We start from the raw sequence: 22,793 nt of genomic DNA, 5'->3' as shown, positions 1-22,793 counted from the left end.
AAGATGCTTATGGTAATGCACTATGTTGTCACGTCATCGCGGGTAAAAGCCTCAAATCACACAGCCAAGTTTATGGGTAAATTTCCCGTAACGAATAATTGATGCGTTCAATCGCATTGAAGCCGTAACTACCTAGAGTGCCTAATAGAACCTCGTGCACCGCAGTCATCGCATTGCAGACATAAAACGTTCGTGCCTAATGAAACCAGCCAACGCCTACCCTCGTGTCCTTTTCGTGCTAATCACTACTCTTACGCGGTCTTCTCGGTGGTGGCCTCGGTGGGCTTGGAGAGGGGAACAACCGTCGTGGGGTCGGGCTGGGTCGGGGCCTGAGTGCCGATGGTCTCGCCAGTGGCAGGCGGCACGGCCTTCTCCTTCTCCTTACCAAGGAATCTCTCGAGACCGGAAGCCTTATAGGCGCTGCCGCCGTGCTGCTCCTTCTTCAAGTCTGCCAAGCGGCGGGCCTCGGTGTGAATATCCTGAACCTGTCTCGAGCCGTCCTGGTAGAAGGTGACGATGCGCTTGCCGGTGGGGGAGCTGGTAGCCTTCTCAAAGTACGAGCTCAAGCCGCCAAAGAGACCCTGAGCCCTCGCGGTAATGCCGTAGGACTGGTCCGTAGCCTTCGCGCGGTCGGTGGCGTGGTATTTCTGGTCGAGGTTCTGGAGGGTGCCGAAGAAGCGGCTAGAGACGCCGTGCTGGGTGTCAAGCTCGATGGCGCGCTGGAGAGCGGCATCTCCGACGACGTAGCCCTGCGCGAGGTACTCGGCCAGGATGCGAGAGCGGGGCTTCTCCTCCTGAGTGATCTCGTCGGTATCACGGTTCGCGTTGTCCTTGAAGTGGGAGCCGTCGTCGCTGGAGTCGCCGCTGGCACTGGCAACGGTAATGTGGGAGGTGCCAAGCTGAGTGTTATTCAACAGGAGGGCAGTCTTAGCAGCAGTCTCCTTCTCGAAGGTGACGGCGGCATCCTTGGTCTCGCCGGCGGGGGTGACCTGAATGTCTGTGATCTTGCCGCTGCGGTCTGTGAGCTTCTGTCCGAAGAAAGGGTGCGGAAAGCGTCCGGGTAGCAGACGTCAGGCCATCTCGATGCCTTCGCAGTGTTCGAAAGTGCGGGGAAATGTACTCACCAGAAGCTGAAGAAGTCCTTGATCTCCTTATCCTCAGTCGCCGCAGCGATGTTCTTGACGTGGACGGTGGTGCTGGACATGATGATTGTAGTTTTTTGCCTGAAGTCGGTGTGTTGTTTGGAAACAAAGAAGTTGTAGGAGGGAGTTTTGTGGTTTCTGAGGGGTAACTGGAGACGGGAGCGGATATCAAACAAGGGATGTATGTGGGTGCTGTCTCACAGAGGATGTGTGTTGAATCAGGCGGTCAAAGGAGGAATAATCGTAGACTCGACGTTGGGAAACGCGTGAATGGATGGGCTTTTATGACGACGTGTCGAATTCTCGAGTATGGGAAAGTTGGAGAGGAATCAAGATCAGACGAAGGGTCACAAGGACGCGCTTTACCTTTTAGCCAAGGCAAATCCTAGGAAACCAGGAGGCAGAAGGCGATGGAAGGGCAAGGGAAGGGGGCGGCCTCTCACCAGCAGTGACGAAGCTTGACGCCGCAGCGCCCTGTTGAGGGAGGGGCGACCCGTCATTCTCAGTCCTCAGTGTGCCGGGGAAGGGGCAGGGGCGACCACTGCTGGTGCTGCAATGGCGGGAAAGCAAGGAGCAGGGGCCACTCAGGGTCCAATGCTGGGCAAAGCAAGCACAGCAAGACCTCCTCTGGGCGAGGGGGGCGACTGCCAAACGTCATCGCCCGCGACCGAGAGGAGCTCGTGCCAGGGGTGGGGGTGGCTGTGGCGGCACATCAAGCACGGGCCACAGTTAGCCCCGCTAACAGAGCCACACCTCAGCCACGTACATCTCCACCAATTTCACGAGACAGAATACTTTCACATGCATTTCTTTCACATATCCCACCTACTGGAACATGCCGCAACATCAGACGCCCATTCATCTGGTCTTGGGACGATGGCCCATCGTGCCATTGCCCTCAACCCAGTCCGCGTACGGATACGACACGCTTCAATACGCCTGACACACCCGGTTTGCCGTGATTGCGACGCGACACCAGGACGACGTGGATTGTGGCTCGTACACCGACCGGCACCCCAAACTGCACGGAAGAACTCTGCCTTCGTTTGACCATCTCTAGCTCGTCCCATCTTTCGCTGCAACTACCACACATTCAAAATGACGCCGCGGCATCTTCCAATATCACCTCCGACGCTTTCTGGCTGACCATGAACGTCGCGATCAAGGGGAACGCGCCCGGAGCACGTGGAAATACACTCGCATCCACAACCCTCAACCCCTCAACGCCGTGCACCCGAAACCGAGAATCCAGCACTGCCATGCCATCCTCCACCGGCCCAATGGCACAAGTCCCCGACGGATGATGGCCAAACGTTTGGGCCCGGATCCATTCCTCGTCCGACGTCCCGTCTCCGTCCTCGCATCGGCCATCGCTCCCGATTTTCGAACACGGCGGTTCAGCCGACTCCAGCGGACCCCAGGGCCCCTCAACATCGCTCATCACCCGACGGCCCCACGCGGCAACATCAATCAACGCTCCGAGGTCTGTCTCGGCACCCTCCTCGTAAAGCTGGAAGTTGATCTCGGGTGGCTCCGTCGGGTCCGCCGACCGGAGCTTCAGGTATCCCGCCCCGTTTTGCGGATTGATCTTGACTGTCGAAAAGCCTGATGTGTTTGGTGTCCCAAAGAGCTCGGGCTGGTTCACGTCCGGCCAGAAACCCCGGAACGCGCCGCCTTGTACGCTGAACACAAAGATGTCGCGTTCCCCATTCACCGAATGATTTGACCGCATCAACAGGACATTCGAGTTGAACCCAGGTCGCATGTACGGACCCAGACCTTTCTTCCAGAGATCGTAGCACGGATCATTCGGCATACCTTTTGCGCAAGTCGGTTCGTTGGGGTTGAGTATCGCCGTGAAGTTGGTCTGAGCAAGTCCGACGACCGGAAATTCTTGATTGTCCTGGAGATTTCGCCCCACGCCAGGCAAGTCGGCCACAACTTTGATGCCCAGCGCCTCGAGATCTTGTCGGTTGCCGATCCCGCTGAGTTGCAAGAGTTGTGGAGAATTAAAGGTGCCCCCCGAAACAATTACCTCTCGAGACGCGAAAGCTCGCTTGGTCTCGCCTGACGCTGAAGCGTTCCGCCTCGGGTCGGCGCCGTATGTTGAAAGGCCTTTGAGGTATTCAACTCCGACTGCTATCGGCTTATCGTCTTCCCCTTGCTTAAACAAAACCCTGGTGGCCAAAGAGGTTGGCGATAGTGTGAGGGGGTACTTGGCTGACCCGTCCTCATTATTCGCCGCAATTGTCTCGAAGATGTAGTCTCGCGGGGTCGACCTCTCCCACCTTGCACTTGCATGAAACACCATGCCCCAGAGACCCTCCGTAGTGTCCCGATCATCGGCGAGATAATTGGGATCGCTGCCGAGCATCTCGATTACCTTCTCGGGATCTAATCCAAGTGACCTAATCTGCGCCTTGTACACCTCGACCAGACCCGGGTAGGGAACATACTGCGTGCCGTTTCCCATGTTGGTCTCGAGGATGCCGCCGAACCCGTGTCCTGGCGTGTCTTCAGGGAGGTAATTGTTCTTCTCAACCTTCTCAAACATCCGCCTCATGTTCTCGTGCCTGCATCTCGTTAGCTCCACCTCCCTCCTCTCATCCCCCGATCAAAACATTACCCCCAAGACTCATCGCCCGTGATATTCGCCACGTAATCCCAGTCCGAATCACTCGGCAACAGCGTCGCCATCGCATTCACCACCGCCGAGCCCCCGATCGTCGCGCCGCGCGGGTAGTACACGCCCATCAGCTCCGCGCCGGGCGGCGCCCGCTCACCATTGCCGACCCAGAACGTGCCGTTCGGGAACCGCCACGTGAGGTGGTTGTTGCGCAGCTCGACTTCCGGGTCGGCGTGGTGCCGCACCCAGAAGCCCCAGCTGTTGGCGGCGGTGAGCGCGTACCCGCCGTTCGCGAGCGCGGTGCCGATGTCGTGGCTCTCGTCGCCGCCGGCTTCGAGGAGGAGGGTGGAGAAGCCGGCGCGCGCGAGGGTGCTTGCGAGGGGGCCGCCGCCGGGACCGCTTCCGATTACGATGTAGTCGTAGGTGTTGTTGCTGGGGGGTTTGGCGATGGCGGGGCTTATGCTGAGGAGCAGTAAGGCGCCGACGCCCAGGATGGCTTGGTGGGGGAACATGACGAGGAATTTAGCTCTCAATGCTTTCTAGAGTTCCTTGAGAATGACATCTGTCCATTGATGCGCTAGAACTTGAAGTGTCTTTTGTACTACGGGAACAGAGTCTTTGCCACAATATGAGAAGAGGGGTAACTACGGATTTGCCTTGCCCTCTTTCAGACCTCGAGTCCGAGAGGTCTAGAGACTCAATCTCGACTGATGACTGCATTTAAACCCTAGTCGATCTTTATCCTCATGAGCTTACCTACAGCTTGGCGGGTGTAACCGCGGCAGGGGGCCTTTTGGGCCCGGGAGGGATTTCTGTGTTTATCCAGAGACGCTGGCGAATCCGAGAATACGACCCTGGGCGGAGCTTCATGATACTTTCATGGCTGAGCGTGGGAAGGCTGGGTAAAAGGTAGACGATGTGTCCAAGATTCAATCACCAAGCCATTTCGTCATACTATTCAATCTGTCCAATGTTACAATTTGCGTTCATAATAACCATCGGTTCCGTCTTGATCATGCCCAACTGCTTTGGCCGAACATTGCTTGCATCGACCCTCCTTGTTGAGGATTCGTCGATGGTGTCTGCTGCTGATCTGTCAACCCAGCTATGCTCTGGCCGGGCATGACTTGGACATTGACACCGCCAGGATGCATCCCTGATCCCATGTTGGTAGCATTACCCGTCATACCACCGAATCCACTCTGCCATGACTGAGGGCTCACAAATCCGCCCTGAGGTTGCATGCCACCACCTCCAAACCCAGGTCCTGCCATCCCCGTCCCAGTCTGCCCGCCGAACCCCATCATCCCCGCGTTCATCGAACCGTCCCAACCCCCAAGCCCCGTGGTCTGTTGCTGCCCAGGATTGCCTGTGCCGCCGCCGAGTTGAGACGAGATAAACTGGTCAAAACGGTGGGCCTTCTTGAATGCCAACGCTTCATCAGTCCGTTGTTTCTTCACCTCCCACAGGTACTTATTGAAATCATTCGAAACCTGTGCGACCTTCGCAAAATGCTCTCCCTTGACTTTGATCAGACCTTTGATGTTGTTCTCTTTCTGGTGCCACTCTGCCAGCGCGACAGCCGTCTGGAAAGCGTTGCGAATCTGTCGCCCGTTCCAAACGGGCTTGAACTCTGGTTTGAGATCCTGCAACATCCAGAGCTTGTTGGCGAAGGTCATGATCTCCACGCGGTCAAACTGCACGTGCTGGTCCACGTCGTCAGGGGCAGCTTCGACGGAGAGCTTCTCGGTGCGCTCAAGTTGAACAGCCCAGATCCTTTCCGTTTGGTCTTGTTTCAGGGGAGGGTAGTAGAGGGCCATTGACATGCGGGACTTGAAGGCCTCGTCAAAAGAGCCAACCTTGTTTGTTGTGAGGAAGAGGATGCCTTCGTAGTACTCCATCACGCGAAGGAACACTTTGTTGGTTAGTTATTGAATTGCCTGCGACGCTGATTGTCCCCTTGACTTACCAGATACGAGGGCATTTCGCTCAATGTTGTCTTGACTGCGTTCGGCGAGGAACACATCAGCTTCGTCAAGAAGCAGTACACATTCCCAGGCTTGAGCCAGCTGAAATGAGTGCTGAAGCTTGGATTCGACATCATTTGGGCTCATTCCGAGATCACCTAGTTGACAATCAGGTTTTGCCATGGTATTTGGGGCTAAGACAATATACCGCAAGTAATCGGCAGCAAAGGTTTGTTGTAATACTGTGCAACAGTTTCTAAGTTTGTCAGTGTACCGAGCACTTAAAACCCATTTCAAACATCGACTCACCGGCTGTTGACGTCTTCCCTACGCCTGGGACACCATGTAGCAAGACAATGAGCCCTTTTCCTTTGTCCCGAATGAGGTCAAATTGTCGACGTTCAGACTTGTTCTTGCGGAAATGAGTGGCCATCAGAGATTGGATAATGGACCTGTGATTCTGGTCAATCTGAAGGGAATCCCATGCGGATGGATCTGCCGTCATGCGTGTTAGACTATGATCATCGGTACCAGCGTTTCCAGCTCCAAGCGGAATCGAAGCTATGATAAACAGTATTAGTAGCTAGATCTCCAGCATTAAAACGCACACAATCTCGGTGTCTTACCCCAGCGACGTGTTCGCAAGACGAAGACGAATACTCTATTTGGCAAAAGGAGAACTTCATCCCCTGTCGGCGGTGATCGGCTGTACCACTCGAGCGATTGGGATTGGTCCGTGTAGTTCAGAACTTTTTCGGCAATTCGCAAGTCCCATACGCGATCGTCATCGGCTGACGGCGGAGGTCCGATGTCTTTGTTGTGTGAAAATAGTTCTCTTGGCTCTCTGCATGGTTTCCAGTCGGGTATTGTTTGCAGGCAGCGCTCGAAGTCCACAACCACAGGACTTTCGATGGCTTCAGACAACACGGCTACAGAGCCCATCATTGTATCTGCTGGCCGACGCATGAGAGTGCCTTCCGGTTCATGCACATAACTTCGACCTCTGAAATAACAGTACGAGGGCTTGGTGTAAGATAGGAAATCTTCACTCTGTCGTCGAAGGTCTTCAATGTCCACCAAGCCTTCGGTTTCAGCAACGTTCAGAGGCAGAATGGAGAGACCTCTAATGCTCACGAATTCTTTGAACGGTTCGATCTGAAACCGCTTTAGAACCCGGACGTAATGAGTGCCGTTGAAGTCCACGTAGTAGCAGTCCAATCTCATGGGTGATGCTCTGCTAGCACTGGCCCTGCCTCCAAGTTTCAAGAACCCTGGATGAGTGGGGTGCAATATTGGTGCGAATGCACCGACTCTTCCATCAGTGCCTTGAATGACACGCCACAGCTTTTGAGGCACACCAGGATCTTTGACATATACCAGGCTCCCAGGCATATAGAGGTGCCACAATTCATTGAAGCTGACACGCATCTCTTTGGCATCTTTAAGAGCTTTGCATAAAGGAGACAAAAATTTGTCCATAAACTCAACCAGCGCGGCGAAGTCTGCTCTTGCTTCCTGGAGCTCCTCGTACGTATGCTCCTTCAGCCTTGCGGGCCTAAATAGTGATATACGAGGCAAAGGCTTACCAGCGCCTGAAGTATCACTTTCTTTCTCGCCGGTGACGTTCTCAGTCTTGATCCCTTCATTCTTCTCTCTGAGAGAGTCGGCGTTTGCGTCACCACTCCTAGCTGGAGGGCCTCGACCTGCTTTGGAAATAAGATCCTCGATCTCAGCAAATTGCCTGCGAATTTGATCGTCGAAATGAACCAGAATTTTGTAGGGTCTATAAATAACAAGTTGCCCTCTGGGTGCATCAACATTGATTGTCACCTCAGTGACTGAAGCAAGGAGCCTTCGTGTAGCCAAAGAGTTCACATGAATGACCGGTGGAAGGCTTTTGACGCCTTCAGGACGTCCGGAAGCGACATCAATGGGAGGAGGAGCCTCCTCAATCTCCTCGAACCAGTTGGCTCCTGGTACGCGCCTTCGATTGGGAAACTCCCCATCCAGAAAGGAGACCGCGTAGTGAGTGTGAGGTGTCGGTTCGTCTCCAGTTGGTACATGTGGTGGAGGCTGCACTACGAAATCGCGCCATTTAACCCCGTGTAGCTTCGGAATGTATATGAACCTTTCCGGTTCCTCGCCAATTGACGAGGCCGTTTCGGATGGTACTTGGTTCAACAATCCCGAAACCCACTCCATCATTTCCACGTGGCGCTGCAAGGTCGTAATGTTGTCTTTGTCAGGATCAGGCGTCGCCGTCCCCGATTGTGGCGGAGCGTTCTTGAAATTTCTGAGGCGGCTGGCAATATCGCGTAGTCTCCATCCTATGGCGACCCTTGGCACAGCCGAGTGAACACTTCTGTCATCTTCGTCGTCATCTGGGCTTGCGGACCCATTCACAAATTCTTCTCTGGCATCATCTGCCTCATCCGTTAGGCCAGCAGAGTCAGGCACATCAGGATAGATTCGGCTTTCAATCATCTTCTATCGGCACGGTCAATACGTTGAGCATCTCAGATATCGTCTGTGGTCTGATCTTACAGGAGAAGCAGATGGGGTAGTAGCCTTGCTCTCTGAGTCCATATGGCCACTTTCTGAGATGAAGCTGGAATCGCCGATCGATGAAAGAGCAAGATCGTATGCCGGGGCGGCGAAGGGACTCGATGGGCGGTATTTGGGTGATGGGGCAGCCATTGTTGTTGTGTTTGCTTCGAGGAAAGGGTGCGCAGCAGGGCAGTTCGACTTTGGTTTCTTCGAATGCGGAATGTTGCGACAGAACTCCTGGACCGTTCGCAGGTTTGCTGACTTCTAACAGACGTGCCTTATCTAGCGATCTGTCAAGACTCAAAAGAAGGTAAGAGAGTTTGTGGGACAGCGTCCTGAAGGCGATCGTCTCCGCTGATATGTCCGCTTCAAACAACCCCCCGGCAGCCTGGTCTACCACACCAACATAAGCGCTTTACCCTTGCCTCGCCAGCAACATGCATGCTCAGCTGCGCGTAATACGACATGGGACAGGTTTACTGCTTACCATGCGGATGACAAGAGATCATTTGAGCCAATGGAATCAGCAGTTGCCCGCCGTCTGCATTTGTTGCTATGGCTAGCGCCGCACCCCTCACTCCCCTCATCCTGATCCCCAGCCCTTGTATTACCCATCATCTCTCCAGCCTGATTCCGTGAACGGTATTTTGATGAAGTGATGGGCGGCAGAAAAAGAACTAAACTTCGAGGTTCTGGATTTCTGACCAAGGACCATAATCACCAGCCGAATCCAGTTCTGACGTGTTTGTAGTGCGGAAGGACACCTCCGATTTTGTGACTTTATTGCTGAAAGTCTCACATCATGAGTGCACATGTAGACACGTACATGGTGAGGAGAGCCTCCGAAATTGACCCAAGCTGGCAGATCTCGGCCACCAACAAGCTTGCCGAACGAAGAAGCCAACAGCAGGCTTCTGAAAGGTCAGTACTACATAATGTCCTGAAGATACCGTCACCATAAATTGATTGTGTTTAAGACTGACAGGAAATGACAGAGCTCAGGAGAGAACGAACTCTTTCTGGGGTTTCGTGAAAACCTTCGTCAAACACGCCAAGCGCGAGGATTTGAAGAAATTCCACATCAATGGTCAACATGGATGGGATGATGTGAAACGAATAGCGTCAGAAGCGATTGATAAGGATGCAGAGAAGACGAGATGGCGAAAGAACCCGTTCAAAGCTGCAGGAAGGTCCCTGCAAAAAAGCGCATCGAACTTGGAGATGTTGCTGAACTTTCTTCCCAACGATGGGGTCGCAGGAGTGCTGTGCGGAGCACTGACCTTTGTGTTCTTCGTACGTCCCTTTTTATTTGAGATTTGCATACAAGTACTCACATGCCCTATCTATTAGGCAGCCAAAAGGCTGGATGAGGTGAGGACGAAGATATTGGCCTGTCTCGAAAGTCTACCTGAGATCGTTGAGCAAACGGAGGCCTACGTCAATATCTACGACGCGGACCCAAAAGTATGGAGTGCTGCAGAGAACCTATACATAGGTATACTTGATGGAGTTGAGGGAATGCTCCAGTGGATCGACGAATCTGCTTTTGGTACATTTATACGCCAACCTGGAGGGCAGTGGATTCGCTAACCCAGAAACTCATAGAGCGCGCTTTCAAAGTACTGTTGCTCCCTGCAACATTTGGTGCTAAACTAGAAGAAGAGACGATCAAGAAAAACATCAATGACAAGGTTGTAATCTTCCGTGAAACTGTCCAAGTCAATCTGCACCGACGTCTGGGGCGACAAGAGAACGCTCTCCGGACTTTGCAGAGCCAGTTGAACAGTCTTGTGTCATATGCTCAGTGGAGACATGGTACGTCAATAATGACCAAATTCATGGCAACCGGACGCTCACGGGATTGAAACCAGAGAACCCACAGGCCATCGTTCTCTTCAAAACCTTCATCAATCTCAATCAACTTCGAGACATCCTCAATGTTGAACCTCAATTGGTGCGTAAGGACATGGAAACAGCCATAATCGATGTTCAAAATGCCTGTGCACCTGGCTTGATAAACCACGCATTGAGCATGCTCAGGAATGAGAGATTTGTTATGTGGCTTCAATCCAATATGTCACAAATCTTGATCATAAACGGAGGAATGCAACTCAACGCGGAACAGGAAGCGACTTCCCCTCTCACGTTGCTCTCCTGCTTCCTCTCGGCAAGCGTATCACAACATCCGGAACGCAGTTTTTCCATACTCCACCTTTGTGGCCAGCACAACTCACCCAACGACAGTTGCAGCGGACCAACTGGGATAATCCGCTGTCTTAACTATCAGCTTGCAAATGCGGTTACACAAGACCATGTCGATCTCTCTCAAATCGATATGAACGTCGTTGAAGGCATTAAGGCACAGCAGCCGCGTGTGCTTTGCTCTCTGTTTGATCTGCTACTTTCAGCGGCGGCTGGGAAAGCAGTATTCGTCATCGTGGACGGTATTTCCTTCATGGAAGAAGGGCATTATGCTGAACAGTTTGGCAAGTTTGTCGAATTCTTGAGGGATCTCGTGAACAATGCAAACCTTCGCCGGCCTGGTTACATCTTGAAGGTATTACTTACGAATCCGTCAATCAGTATCCACGCGCGTCGGTGGCTTCCAGGCGACTGCATCTTAGAGATGGAAGACGTTGAGGACACCCAAGATATTCCAGGAGAAGCAGGAATGTTTATGATGTGAGAGCGGTGGAGCCCAGTCTTTGAAATGTCCAGACAAACAGTTAAGAATTATTCAAGGGCGATGGAGGCTTGAGGTTGTTTGTGATTGATGGCAGTTCTCCCACTGTCACTGTTCACGGATGTTTGCACGGTCAGATTCGTCAATTGCTGCCTACTCCGTTTCGTTAGTTTCAGCTGCGCATGTATTGATTAGTTGCGGAATAATTATCTCCGTGTTCCAGAACTTTTCGATACCCAATTCGGAACAAGGATGACTGTTGCAGGCAGACGATCCCCCTTGTTGTAGTCCTCCTCGGACACTGATGGCCCAGGCTTGACTTGGATATCTGACCACCAAGAAGGACGGAAGAATTCGTTGTACTACAGCAACTACGAGAGACCTACGGAATTGGGATCCCGAACCAGTTGATCCTTGACCTCCTGAGAGACGAGCAGAATTGAGCTTATTACAGCACCATCATCGAAACCATACATACCGGGCTTATTAGTTGTGAGTGAATATTCAAGTTGGCAACAATTGGGGCCAGTCCGAACTTTTAGACAGGGACATGTGGAAATTGAGTTCTGCGACCAGTCATCGTATGGAGAATGCTACAAATCATAGAGACGCCCACACATGCGTCCATTTCCCGGCCGTTCGTTCTTCAAAATTACGAAAAGTTCCATCACGCTCCTCAAGGTCAGTTCGACCGGCCAGTTCTCCAACAGAGAGCCCTGCTATTCTTTTGACACTGCTTTGCAAACTCAAAGCCAGGACCATCGTTATGAGCCCATCAACATTCCATTCAAATACATTTCTTCTGAGCCCGATGCACATAGAACGTATCAACGGAGAATTCTTGCAACAGTCAAATGCAGCCGTTATCATCGCGTCCAGGCAAGTACCAATTGCCACGGGGAGTGTCGGCGTCCAGACCGAGTCCGAGAAACCATGCTGACGATGCACTTTTGTTTTGTCACCCCACCTTCCGTCCCACCCACAGAGCTACCCCTGAGATGCACAAGGGATTAAATTAAAATTAATTGAGAACGACAATCAAGCTCACGAAAAGCGGAAGCCCACTCTATTCGAACAGGGCCCGGCGCGAACCCAGAGTGGGAGATTGAAGGGCAATAACTGGGGTTCGTTGCCGGTGTGCCGATCATTGGGTTAGTTGCGATTCTGAGTTGCGCGCAAGTTGCGAGTTGGGCGGGTTGAAGTTGCAGATAGAAATAGGTTTAAATTGACTCAGAGAGACGACAAAAGATCGTCGTCGGAACGTTTCTTGGGCTTGAACATATACTAAGCATCAGTTCCATTCAGCCTTCTCAATTCAACCACACCTTAGGCCACCAAGAGCCGCCACACTCCTTTATTCCAACTACCTACGTTCACTTCCTCCCTTGAAGAGACCCACCTTCATGATGATTGCCCCCAAGTCTTTCATCCTCAGCCTGGCGCTGATCGGCTCGACTGCCACTGCCAACCCCCTCCTGAACAAGCGCGATGTTACTTGGGGTCCCATCGCTGGCTTCCAAGCCACGACCTCCGAGATCATCAGCACCGTTAGCACTATCTACCCTGGCAAGATGCCGTCTGGCCAGAAGGGCTACATGTTCGCCTGGATCGGCATCGGAGCCGAGACCGGTGATCTGATCCAGAGCATCGTCGGCTCATACCCCGCTGGCATGAGCGAGTGCACCGGCTCTGCGGCCGACTCCACCTGGTGCATCTCCTCTGAGGTCTACGGCCTCGACAGCACCGGAGCGACTGTCCAGTTTGTCGGAGACAAGAGAACCGCCGACACCAACTACGAGAACGGCATTATCTTCAACTACACCCTGATCGACAAGTCGACCTACCTCTGGGAGCAGACCATGACTGACGCCGTCACCGGCGAGCTTCTGTCTACCTACCAGAAGAAGTCCGGAAAAATGACTCTGTGGAACACAGCCATTGAGCTGCAGGACAACAACGAAGCTGCCCCCACGGGAACCGTTGAGCCCCAGTACTACACCAACACCACCATTGTCTTCGCCGAGAAGGATGCTGCCTACAAGGATGGCGCTTACACCGAGTCCGGCGCCACGTACTCTGGCATTGCTACCGCTGACGGCGGCAAGACGGTATGTTACAAATGGAAATATTGTTTCGAACCAAGTACTGATCTGTTTGTAGTGGACCATTGAGAAGATCACCGTCCCTGCTATGAATAGCTCCTAAGCGGTCTTAAAGCTGTAGGGCCGAATGCAGTAACGCTCTTTGAGCGAGGCAGCCCTGCAATGCATTGCGGAAGCAGGGCTTCAGGTGAGGGAAACCTTTATTTTCAATCTTGTACAAAGAATTACAACTTCAATATATACATACCTGGCAGCCTGGTGTACTGCCAACTCGAATCTACCTTTTAGCTGGAAAATACCAGAAGAGGCCTCATCGAGCACCTCGCCTGGTGTGATATAAGAAGACTTCCATCTGCTGTGAACAAGGTGCCATTCGACTAAGATAAAGTAAGAGTACAAATAAGTTTCTATTGCTCTTTTCCGCAAATTCGACCGCCTCGACTCAAATATTGATGTAAATTCACGACAGGTCTTGACGGAACTTGTGGAGGTCCCAGGATGAAGCCGGACGTGGGGTAAGATGTCCGCATAGTGTCAGGGGTAAGTGGACACTGTGTCTTGGTTTGAGTTTGAGTTGCGAAAGTTGCCCACAGTCTCCTCTGAAGTTGCTGTCCTCATAGCAAGCCAACCGCACTGAGTTAGAGACGATGCTATCGTACTTCAAGAGGCGTCTTCCAACGAGACTTTGTTGTTGCGACGAGAAGACGACTACCTGGAATAGGATCAACAATCATCCGCTGACACTATCTTGCGCCATTTTCCTTGCATCATTTGAGCCGATCTTCGGAATGAGTTCCCCAGTCATTGTTTCTGCATCATGAGTGCATCTTCAGCAGCCACAGATCCGACAGTAGCGGGGACCAGACGCTATCGGTCCAAGGCCCAGCGACCATGTGACCTATGTCGCGCACGCAAGGCGTTGTGCAACATTCCAGACCCATTGCAGCCCTGCCAGCTGTGCAAGAGAATTGGTCGGGAATGCACCTTTGTTGGTAACCCCGGCAGGAGGCCGAAGGGCCGTCAAGCTGTCTCTCCTGCGTTTGTTTCTGGAACACAAAGTCAATCGCCCACTGAGAATGTGATGACTTTATCACCGGGTCTAATGTTGGAAGCACAGCAAGACATGTTAAATATGACAAGTACCTTTACCAAATAAATGAACACGCCGCCAAATTTGCTGATCATCTTGCAGATAATACTGCCGATGACCAACATGCCGTCTCGGAATTTATCTGGCCCAGTAACAGCCCCTTGAACTGGGATCTGGGAAACGACCCATTGGCCCAGAATCTGGAGTTTCGAGACTCAACGGCTGCATTCCTACAACCCCAAGAAAATAATGTAATTACTAGCGACGAAGGCGTTTTGCAACCTGCAACACATGCGGCTATGAAATCACCAGACATGGACTGTGTTCGCGAAAGAAGTTCATTAGACGAACGTCCGAATCACTCCACCACATTAATCGGACATTCGAACGAATCTGATCCATTCTTGGTAAATCATTTTCCTCACAATGACCAAGACGAGATTGACTTCTTCAGAGTCACTTACCGAAAGGTCACTGGTGACAAGAGCCAGCCACTTCACTTCTTGCAAAGCCAGACTGGAACAGCCGCTGAATCGCAAAGAGTCCTTGGCGAGTGTCTTCCCAAAGTAGATGAGCGGGAGAGGTTGGAAACTATCGTCGACAAGGACACTGGAACCTCACTAGTCAGGCTGTAAACCACCCCTTTGGCTCTCACAATGATATGGGCGGACTGACTCTCCACAGATACTTCAGATTTGTCTTCCAAGCATTGCCCATCCTCTCTCGGTCACGTATTCTCCCAGACGTAGAAAACTTTGTTGCAGAGGCACCAACGGGGCTGTTGGCGGGGATCTACATGCTTGCTTTGCCCTTCACGCCATGGGATGAGACGCTGTGTATGAACAATGCGTATACGAAACCTAGCGTTGATGCGCTATGGCAAATCTCATACATCTGTCTTCAGAGGGAGTTGCACTTCCCGCGACTCTCGACTGTTCAGATCTTTCTCTTGCTGTTAAATCAGGCATCTTTTGATTCTGTTTCGGTCGAGAACCCTTCTGCGTGGTCGATGGCTGCCTCCTTGCTCGGGATGGCGCAGTCCTTAGGTCTTAATGCAGACCCAAAGGGTTGGAACCTGCCGCCTTGGGAGATTAGGCTACGAAGAAGACTATGGTGGTCCGTCTTTGTTGAACATACTTGGAGGTCTGTCACTCATGGTCGGTCGTCTATGATAAGACATGATGACTGGGACGTATCGCCGCTCACTGTGGATGATTTCGACACTGACCCTGCAACGCCGGCATTGCCTGGTGGATCTCAATCACCGGACTACATTATCCACCTTTGCTCGTTGACCAGGATCGCCGATAAAATCTGCCGGCTATTCTTGTGAGTTTCTTCGCCCCAGGCCCATGATTCGGCTAACGCTGTCAGCACCCTCCGCGCGATATCACAACGCCCAACACTAGAAACATTGATATCTCAAGCTCGTGGGCCCCGGCAACAACTTCTCCACTGGTTGGACCACTTACCCAAATCTCTCCGATTACATCCCGAAACCGAGCCGTCTGCTGAGCACTCCATCGAAAGCCATGCTCCGTTGTACGTTACGTACTATACCGTTCATATTCTCATCTTCCGCGCCCTGTTGCGCCCCATCATAAGTACCGACATCGACCCGAATATGCTACCGGCATCTTCAACCTCCATCCTCCAAGCTTCGCGAAGCTTGGTGCAGACCATAACGAAATTCATCTGTGGACTCGATGTAAGACATCAGTCCGCTTTCTGGCCAGCTTACACCAGACATTGTCTGTCATACCCAGGACTGTTTTGCTACATGCTATCGCTACAGCAAAGCGAGCCGCACATGCTGTCATTTGATCGGGCTTTACTTGACACTTGGAGAAAAGCTTTGCGGACGAGAGTACAATCGTGGACATTTTTGCGATTTGCTATTGTAAAGGTGGACGCTATCTACTGGAAAGGCCTCCGAGAGCCTGCGTCTTGACATGGAACAACACATAAGCATTCAAGTACCTATACATGTCCTGTACATAGCTCCGCTTAATCAATCTATTTATGGCTTGAATCGTCCATCAAGGCAATTCAGCTGCTTTCAGAACACGTATTGGAAGTGCAACGCTTGATCGCCATTCTTACCGTTGCTTTCCTTGCCCTCGGCCAGTAGACGCTCCTTACGGCGCATACGCCATTTAAGAAGAGCGTAGATCAAACCTATACAAATCAATGCAATAACCTCTCCTCCAAGAGACACCGCATTGCCCATGATGTACCTCGGGGCATCGTATGAGGGGTAAATCTGGGATGCGGCCATGCCAGAAGCGTTTGCCAGAGAGATGAGCATGGCAATCGAAACGGAGCGCTTGTAGTCCGGTTGAATATTGTTCGAAACCCAGCTAGAAAGGTTCAGCATATACATCATACTCTACAAGAAGGTGACTTACGTGACGAGGACAGTGTTGAAGGAGTAAACCCCAGCGCCTACAAGGAACATAGCAAAGAATCCAGCGGCTTTGTTGCCGGTGGCAACCGCAATGGCATACCCGCAAATGACCAACGCGGGGGAGTGTATGAGACAGACAGCACGGCGGTTGATTCTGTCAGACACAAATGTTGTGATCGCAGTTGAGATGGATGCAAGGATATAAACTGGGATGCTCAAGTAGTTCGCCTGAAGAGAAGTATATCTGGAGATGGTCAGCGGGTGTTTAACTTTGAGATGTCCTGAAACCTACCCAAGACCCTTCAACAAAGTGGGAAGAAACGTGCCGAAACCAAAGAGGGCGATTGAGGAGCAGAAAAGTGCCACCGAAGCGAGATAGACAAAGGGGTCGGTAATGGCCATGACAGCCTGTGGCCAGGAAAACGAGGTCTTCTCCTTAGACATCTGGTCTCGTTCCTTGATGCGCATCATCACAGTTTTCTCCTCGTCCTTCAAGAACCAAGCTGTCTCCGGCGACGTGGGCAAACTGACCCAGCAAATGACGCCTATGACCAGCGAAATTGTACCCTCGACAATGAACAACCACCTCCAGGCAGACAGTCCGTGGCGTGCACCCATGCTTTGGACACCGTATGCGAATAATCCACCCAGTGCACCAGACAGCGCGATGGTGATGTAGAGCACGGCCACGCGCTTTCCCTGGGATGCAGGAGGATAGATTTCTGAGATGACGTAGATCAAGGCGGGGAATAGGCCGGCCTCGAAGAGGCCAAGAAGAACTCGCAAGGCGATGGCTTCGCCGTAGCTGTTGATGAAACCTGTGCCGATGGTGATGGCGCTCCAGCTGACGATTGCGATGGCGAGAACGCGACCTGGACCTAGCCTCTTGACGGCCATTACCCAGGGCGTCTCAAAGACTACATAGGAGATGTAGAAGTACATGGAGATGTCGTTGAAATCGGTGCCTTTCATACCCGTGTCTTCTTCCAGACCAAACACGCGAGCATTTCCTTAGATCTGTCAGTCAGTGCGTCAATGAAGCGACATGGGTGGGGTTGCAAACCGATGTTTGTTCGGTCAAGGTAGGCAAAAAGAATGAGCAGCGCCATCTGCGGCATCACGAACTTGTCGAACTTGGACAATACTGCTCGTTCCTGGGGATCGACTGCGATCTCCGCAGCATTGAGGCTGCTGCTATCATTTTGCTGCCGGACCTTGACATCCTTGTTCGACAAGTCTTTGCCTGGGATGGTCATCGTGGCGGGTGTGGTACGAGGCTATGATGTCTGCAGCGATGCTTAAGTTGACCAGACCATGCATGAGACTTTAAACCAATTGCAACATCCTTACGAGATATGGGCTGATGTATATACTCAATTGATAACTGCAGTTCCTTTGATTTCCCGACGTGGCGGACAATGGACCAACAGGGTCGAATGATTGTAGAGATACCACCTCGGGTCTGATAACCGGCAAAGCTGCCATTGGCTACCTGACTGCGTCAACCTGGGGATAAGCTATCCGATAACTAGAGTTAGCCCCGCATTGTCGGCGGTCAGCCGGGGTAAATACCGACGGCCGATGACGGCCGACGGCGGACAACCGCCGTCGGTAGATAATCACTTCCCAATTGGGTTGTCCTATCGCCCGGTGCGGGGCATCCTCAGACGCCGTTGGCTGTTTGCCGATCTGAGCATGCTTGAGTTGATATATCACTTCATCCATGAATCTCCATGAACGATTTCGACAATACATTTTTAGCTGCATTCATTGGACTGTACTCCAATCATTCTTACTTAACCGACTAGCGGAAAGCTTTACGGAAGAAAGCAAAACATGGGTTCTCTGGGCACCACGAGTCAACTGAAAATCAGTCAAGAGAGCTTGGCTGGACTGCTCCATGAGAGTTGCCAATTTGGCGCCGCACATCGATATGGAAAGTGAGCTTGCCAGATAATGTCCCAAATACCCACGTTCATAATCTCACAATGATAGAGCAGCTATCGATACCGGTATGGCGCGACTTAGTCTCAACGACACAGACAAGCAAGTGAGAGATTGGTTCATGCAGCACGCCAGGTCGCTCGGCTGCGAGACCTTCTATGATGAGATGGGCAACTTGTTCGCCATCCGCGCTGGAAAGAACAAGAATGCCCCGCCAATCATGATGGGATCCCATCTTGACACACAGCCCACTGGCGGTCGCTACGACGGCATCTTGGGTGTCATCTCTGGTCTTGAGGTGCTGCGAGTCTTGAGTGAGAATGATTATGAGACCGAAGGGCCAGTTGGCGTCGTCAATTGGACAAAGTACGTCTTCTTGGTTGCAAACGGTCCGTTCCCAACTAAATACTAACTAAATCTAGCGAAGAGGGTGCGCGGTTCCCGAAAATGGCTGTGTCTTCAGGCGTTTGGGCTGAAGCCATCACCCTTCAAACAGCCTGGGACCTGAGGGAGGTGTCGTCACGCGACGGTCAACCCAAATCCATGAAGGAGGAGCTCGACAGAATCGGCTACAACGGTGAACGCGCGGCTTCGTACCGCACAAATCCTTTTGCTGCCCACTTCGAGCTACACATCGAACAGGGACCTATTCTGGAAGATGAAAAGCAAAAGATTGGTGTCGTTCAAGGTGAGACCCCCAGCCTGGTGATGGCTATGAGACCTGACTAAGTATTAACATTGAAAACAGGCGTGCAAGCTTTCAAATGGTTCAACATCACTGTCAGAGGTCGCGATAGTCACGCCGGAACAACACCACTGTATGCGCGCAAGGACCCTGTACTCTGTGCAAGCAAGCTTATCGTTGCGGCCAACGCCATCGCTCATGAGTTCAATGGTCTCGCCACAACGGGCATCTTCACCACAGACCCAGGAACAGTCAACACAATGGCGCACACAGTCAAGTTCACCCTTGACGTGCGGCATGTAGAGGACGCAGTGTTGGGCGAGATGGTCCGCCGCTGCGAAGCAGAGTTTGAGCGTATCGGAAAAGATGACAGCGGGAAAGGATGCGTTGTGGACTGGGAACTCCTGGTCGACAGTCCGGCTGTTCAGTTCCATCTGGATTGCATCGCTGCTGTTGAGGCGAGTGCAGCTGATGTGTGTTCCACGCTTCCCGAAGCGGGTGACCGAAAGCTCTTCAGGCCAATGATCAGTGGTGCCGGACACGACAGCTGCTACACGAACCTGCGGGTGCCGACAAGCATGATCTTCACACAGACAAGGGAGGGTATCAGCCACAACCCTACGGAATATTGCTCACCGGAGGACTGGTATTGTTAATCCCGTCAACCTGATTGATAAACGACGCTGACCTTTGCATAGCGCGATTGGTGCCAATGTGTTACTTGGAGCGGTACTGCGTTATGATAAGCTGCGTGCCGGAAAATAAGTGCTACCATCTGCCATGTGTTCAATTTGAGATCAATTGACGATCCAAGGTACTTGGTGAGCGGAGTGACTGAGTCGTTTGCTGAAGACAGCTGCCGAACCTCAATCAACGGGATAAGGCCCCCTGAATACGAGAACTATCACTATATTTTCTAGTTCTCGGTATTCCCGCTCGAATAGCTTGATTCTTCATGAGCCCGTCATTGGGGCCAACTTGCCTCATTATGTTCGTGAATTACACTGTTATACATTGTGAACGTGCGCGGCGGCTTTGCAGTTCTTTTTACTAATGTTTCAATTCTTTGTTGCGACCTGTTGCGCAGCACTGGAACCTCAGATACTGCGTACGAGATTTCGCAGCCAAAGAAGTCTTGGGATCATCGCAGGTGACGAAGGAGAAGGCAGCCAATCTGTAGGCAACTCAACACAGGTTCCTTTCATACATAATGCTGTTAAATAGATGAATTATTACGCTGGATCAATGTCCAACTTCCTTCTTGAAGACGACGCCGAAAAAACAGCTGCATTCATTGGGTGGTCCGGCTGTAGAACTTCATGATCTTAGTCTACGTAGAGATATAAAAGGCTTATCAACTTTTGCAGACAGTCTATTCTCAATGTCCCACTGACGCAATACTTCGTAAAGTTATCAATCTCTTTTAGACTCCAATTCTAATGCAAAACAAACGTGCCTAGTAGAAAAGCTCGACAATACCCACCTGGAACATTGATAATTTCAGACGACTCACGCTTCGTTTTAACTTACACACAACTGTCGGCATCATTTTCAAGCTTGTCATCAATGGTCTTCTGACTTTGAACATGAAGTGTTTTCTTGATCATCGCCAAGACAAGCACGCCACCAAAGGTAGCACCAAGTCCAGCTAAAAAGGACAGTCAGCAACTAACTTCAACGTCTCAATTTGTCAAACTAATGTGAGCTTACTGATGGTAAAGACCCAGCCGACTCCGATAGAGTCTATCATGGGAACGACACAACCAACAGCACCGGCCCCAAAGCAATATTGGATGATGTACTTTCCGCTAATGACAGCTGTTCTCGTTTCGGGTACAACCTCTGTCAAAAGGTAGTTCGGTCAGCATGAGATACGGCCAAGTAATAAATTCCAGGGTTGAACTTACCAGCAGCGTACGTATTCAATCCGCTAAATGACCACATGAGTCCGAATCCTTGAACTGATAACGGGCAAAGCCATCCCACCAACTTCGAGTTGCAGACTCCAGCCGAAGACCAGTGTGCCTAGGGGTAACAGGAGGAAGAAGGCAGGAAGACAGGCATTGAGTCGGTCCTGCGGCAGGCGGAACCCATTTCGCTTTTTTATGTATTGCTTGACCGTACGGTCGGACAGCGCACCGCCGATCATGCTGCCAAGCAAGAAGCCAGCTCCTGGGGCGAGATAGAATAGACCGCTGATAAGGGGAGTAGTGAGGTTGAATCGTGGGTTGATAACTCGTCGAACAGATGCTATGAGGGCGTACTGATTGAAGCCTAGTAACCCGCAAGCGAAGTCCTGAAATCGGTAAGGGTTAGCGATAGTGACTGAGGCAGTATCCGAGGGAAAGACCTACCGCCATGATGATGTTTGGGTTCCTGAACAAACGAAACACATCCAATGGACTGAGCATGCGCAATGCACCCATGACATAATTGTCGCTGGATCCACCCTTAGCTTGCTGGTTGTCCCAACCGACTGTATTCGAAATGAATAGGTATCCCAACGCGAGGCCAGAGAACGCCATTCCTGCTTGGACGACATAGATAATTCTCCATGTTGTGTATGAGACTATGACACCTCCGATCATGGGCGCTTTCATCAAAGTCAGCGCAAGCGCTTTGTGACAGAACCAATCTACCTTACTGACCCAATGAGTTTGCAGCAACAGAGCTTCCAAGAAACAGGCCGACTGCCAAGCCACGACTGGTCTGTCAATCACGTCAGAGAATAGTCTTGGATTTGGGAACTTCAACAACAACTGACTGGTTCAAAAGTGTCTGCCAACATGGTTTGTCCAGCAATAAGGAAGTAAAGTCCGGTTGCTCCTCCGAGGATCCAGGCAGTGACGAAGAAAGCGAAGCTCTGAGATGTAACTGAGTCCACTGAAGACAGCGTGAGCATGATTGTAGCTAAGAGATAGGTAGGTCTGCGACCAATGATTGTGCTGATTGGCAACCAGATGAGGGCAGACACAGCCATCGTAATGAAAACGCCAGCGTTGGCTGTGGTAATGACGTGGGTCGGGACATCGAAATCGGTGGCAACCTCTGCAACTGCTGTCATGATGGAGCTGTTGGCGAAGGTAGCATGCAAAGTCATCCAGCAAACGACAAACCGTGTCGTCCATTTTTGCCATGTTGGTAACTTTGCCACTGTGTCGTCCGATTCTGGGACAGCCGGTCCGGCCGGCTTCTCCGATTTTGTTTCGCGGGCTGCCTGGTTAGGCATGATCGCGTTTGTTTTGCTATCTCGACTCTGAAATCGTGTATGTCTGATGCCGCTTTCGTAAATGGCTCTAATACAAAGTACGAAAGATCAAATCACAAAAGAAATAGAAAACAATATTGAACAGACAACGGAATCCCGGCGGCCAACGACAGAACGAGACAATTATTTCTCTAGGTTCAAAAAACACGATATGCAAGCCATTGTGTATGATCCATCCTTGAAGGACGTATCACCCCTGATCCATCGTCAAACGCTCGAAAGCCTTGACGGGATCGACAGTAAGCTGCAGTGGACATTGACGGCGCCTCATGATATCGGCGCTTCTTCCAGTATTACATGAGGCTCTGACTTGGGATTTTGTCAGCGAAGGC

The 22,793-nt window shown here is 51.6% G+C and overlaps 8 protein-coding genes across 8 annotated transcripts; 3 read left to right on the top strand and 5 right to left on the bottom strand.

Annotated features, from left to right (window-relative positions):
- Positions 1 to 251: 251 nt before the first annotated feature.
- On the bottom strand, positions 252 to 1,204 carry vip1 (the record flags this gene model as incomplete). The annotated part of the gene is made up of 2 exons (XM_037329525.1): positions 252 to 1,011; positions 1,125 to 1,204. The coding sequence occupies 2 exons, from the start codon at positions 1,202 to 1,204 to the stop codon at positions 252 to 254; spliced, it is 840 nt and encodes a 279-aa protein (XP_037172507.1).
- Positions 1,205 to 2,235: 1,031 nt separating this feature from the next.
- CGCA056_v014282 (Choline dehydrogenase) lies at positions 2,236 to 4,280 on the bottom strand (the record flags this gene model as incomplete). The annotated part of the gene is made up of 2 exons (XM_037329524.1): positions 2,236 to 3,715; positions 3,769 to 4,280. 2 exons carry the CDS (start codon positions 4,278 to 4,280, stop codon positions 2,236 to 2,238), a joined length of 1,992 nt encoding a protein of 663 aa, XP_037172089.1.
- A 501-nt stretch (positions 4,281 to 4,781) lies between these two features.
- On the bottom strand, positions 4,782 to 8,432 carry CGCA056_v014281 (uncharacterized protein; the record flags this gene model as incomplete). Its single annotated transcript, XM_037329523.1, has 6 exons — positions 4,782 to 5,683; positions 5,738 to 5,893; positions 5,944 to 5,991; positions 6,045 to 6,296; positions 6,362 to 8,222; positions 8,280 to 8,432. The coding sequence occupies 6 exons, from the start codon at positions 8,430 to 8,432 to the stop codon at positions 4,782 to 4,784; spliced, it is 3,372 nt and encodes a 1,123-aa protein (XP_037172088.1).
- Positions 8,433 to 9,084: 652 nt separating this feature from the next.
- On the top strand, positions 9,085 to 10,328 carry CGCA056_v014280 (uncharacterized protein; the record flags this gene model as incomplete). Its single annotated transcript, XM_037329522.1, has 6 exons — positions 9,085 to 9,203; positions 9,278 to 9,575; positions 9,633 to 9,831; positions 9,888 to 10,097; positions 10,154 to 10,236; positions 10,323 to 10,328. 6 exons carry the CDS (start codon positions 9,085 to 9,087, stop codon positions 10,326 to 10,328), a joined length of 915 nt encoding a protein of 304 aa, XP_037172087.1.
- Positions 10,329 to 12,371: 2,043 nt separating this feature from the next.
- CGCA056_v014279 (uncharacterized protein) lies at positions 12,372 to 13,170 on the top strand (the record flags this gene model as incomplete). The annotated part of the gene is made up of 2 exons (XM_037329521.1): positions 12,372 to 13,073; positions 13,126 to 13,170. The coding sequence occupies 2 exons, from the start codon at positions 12,372 to 12,374 to the stop codon at positions 13,168 to 13,170; spliced, it is 747 nt and encodes a 248-aa protein (XP_037171472.1).
- A 3,046-nt stretch (positions 13,171 to 16,216) lies between these two features.
- Positions 16,217 to 17,820, bottom strand: CGCA056_v014278 (putative transporter; the record flags this gene model as incomplete). The annotated part of the gene is made up of 4 exons (XM_037329520.1): positions 16,217 to 16,517; positions 16,566 to 16,808; positions 16,857 to 17,574; positions 17,628 to 17,820. The coding sequence occupies 4 exons, from the start codon at positions 17,818 to 17,820 to the stop codon at positions 16,217 to 16,219; spliced, it is 1,455 nt and encodes a 484-aa protein (XP_037171473.1).
- A 580-nt stretch (positions 17,821 to 18,400) lies between these two features.
- On the top strand, positions 18,401 to 19,958 carry hyuC-1 (N-carbamoyl-L-amino-acid hydrolase; the record flags this gene model as incomplete). The annotated part of the gene is made up of 5 exons (XM_037329519.1): positions 18,401 to 18,504; positions 18,560 to 18,874; positions 18,931 to 19,196; positions 19,257 to 19,839; positions 19,892 to 19,958. The coding sequence occupies 5 exons, from the start codon at positions 18,401 to 18,403 to the stop codon at positions 19,956 to 19,958; spliced, it is 1,335 nt and encodes a 444-aa protein (XP_037171476.1).
- A 761-nt stretch (positions 19,959 to 20,719) lies between these two features.
- CGCA056_v014276 (Efflux pump FUB11) lies at positions 20,720 to 22,422 on the bottom strand (the record flags this gene model as incomplete). The annotated part of the gene is made up of 7 exons (XM_037329518.1): positions 20,720 to 20,841; positions 20,904 to 21,035; positions 21,101 to 21,154; positions 21,318 to 21,489; positions 21,548 to 21,786; positions 21,842 to 21,902; positions 21,958 to 22,422. 7 exons carry the CDS (start codon positions 22,420 to 22,422, stop codon positions 20,720 to 20,722), a joined length of 1,245 nt encoding a protein of 414 aa, XP_037172192.1.
- Positions 22,423 to 22,793: the final 371 nt, after the last annotated feature.

The sequence above is a fragment of the Colletotrichum aenigma genome (genome assembly GCF_013390185.1).
Source record: "Colletotrichum aenigma strain Cg56 chromosome Unknown KSG_Cg56_contig10, whole genome shotgun sequence".
In the NCBI taxonomy this organism is placed as follows: domain Eukaryota; kingdom Fungi; phylum Ascomycota; class Sordariomycetes; order Glomerellales; family Glomerellaceae; genus Colletotrichum; species Colletotrichum aenigma.
The sequence above is the reverse complement of the archived record's forward strand: the minus strand, read 5'-3'. Positions and strand labels throughout refer to the sequence as shown.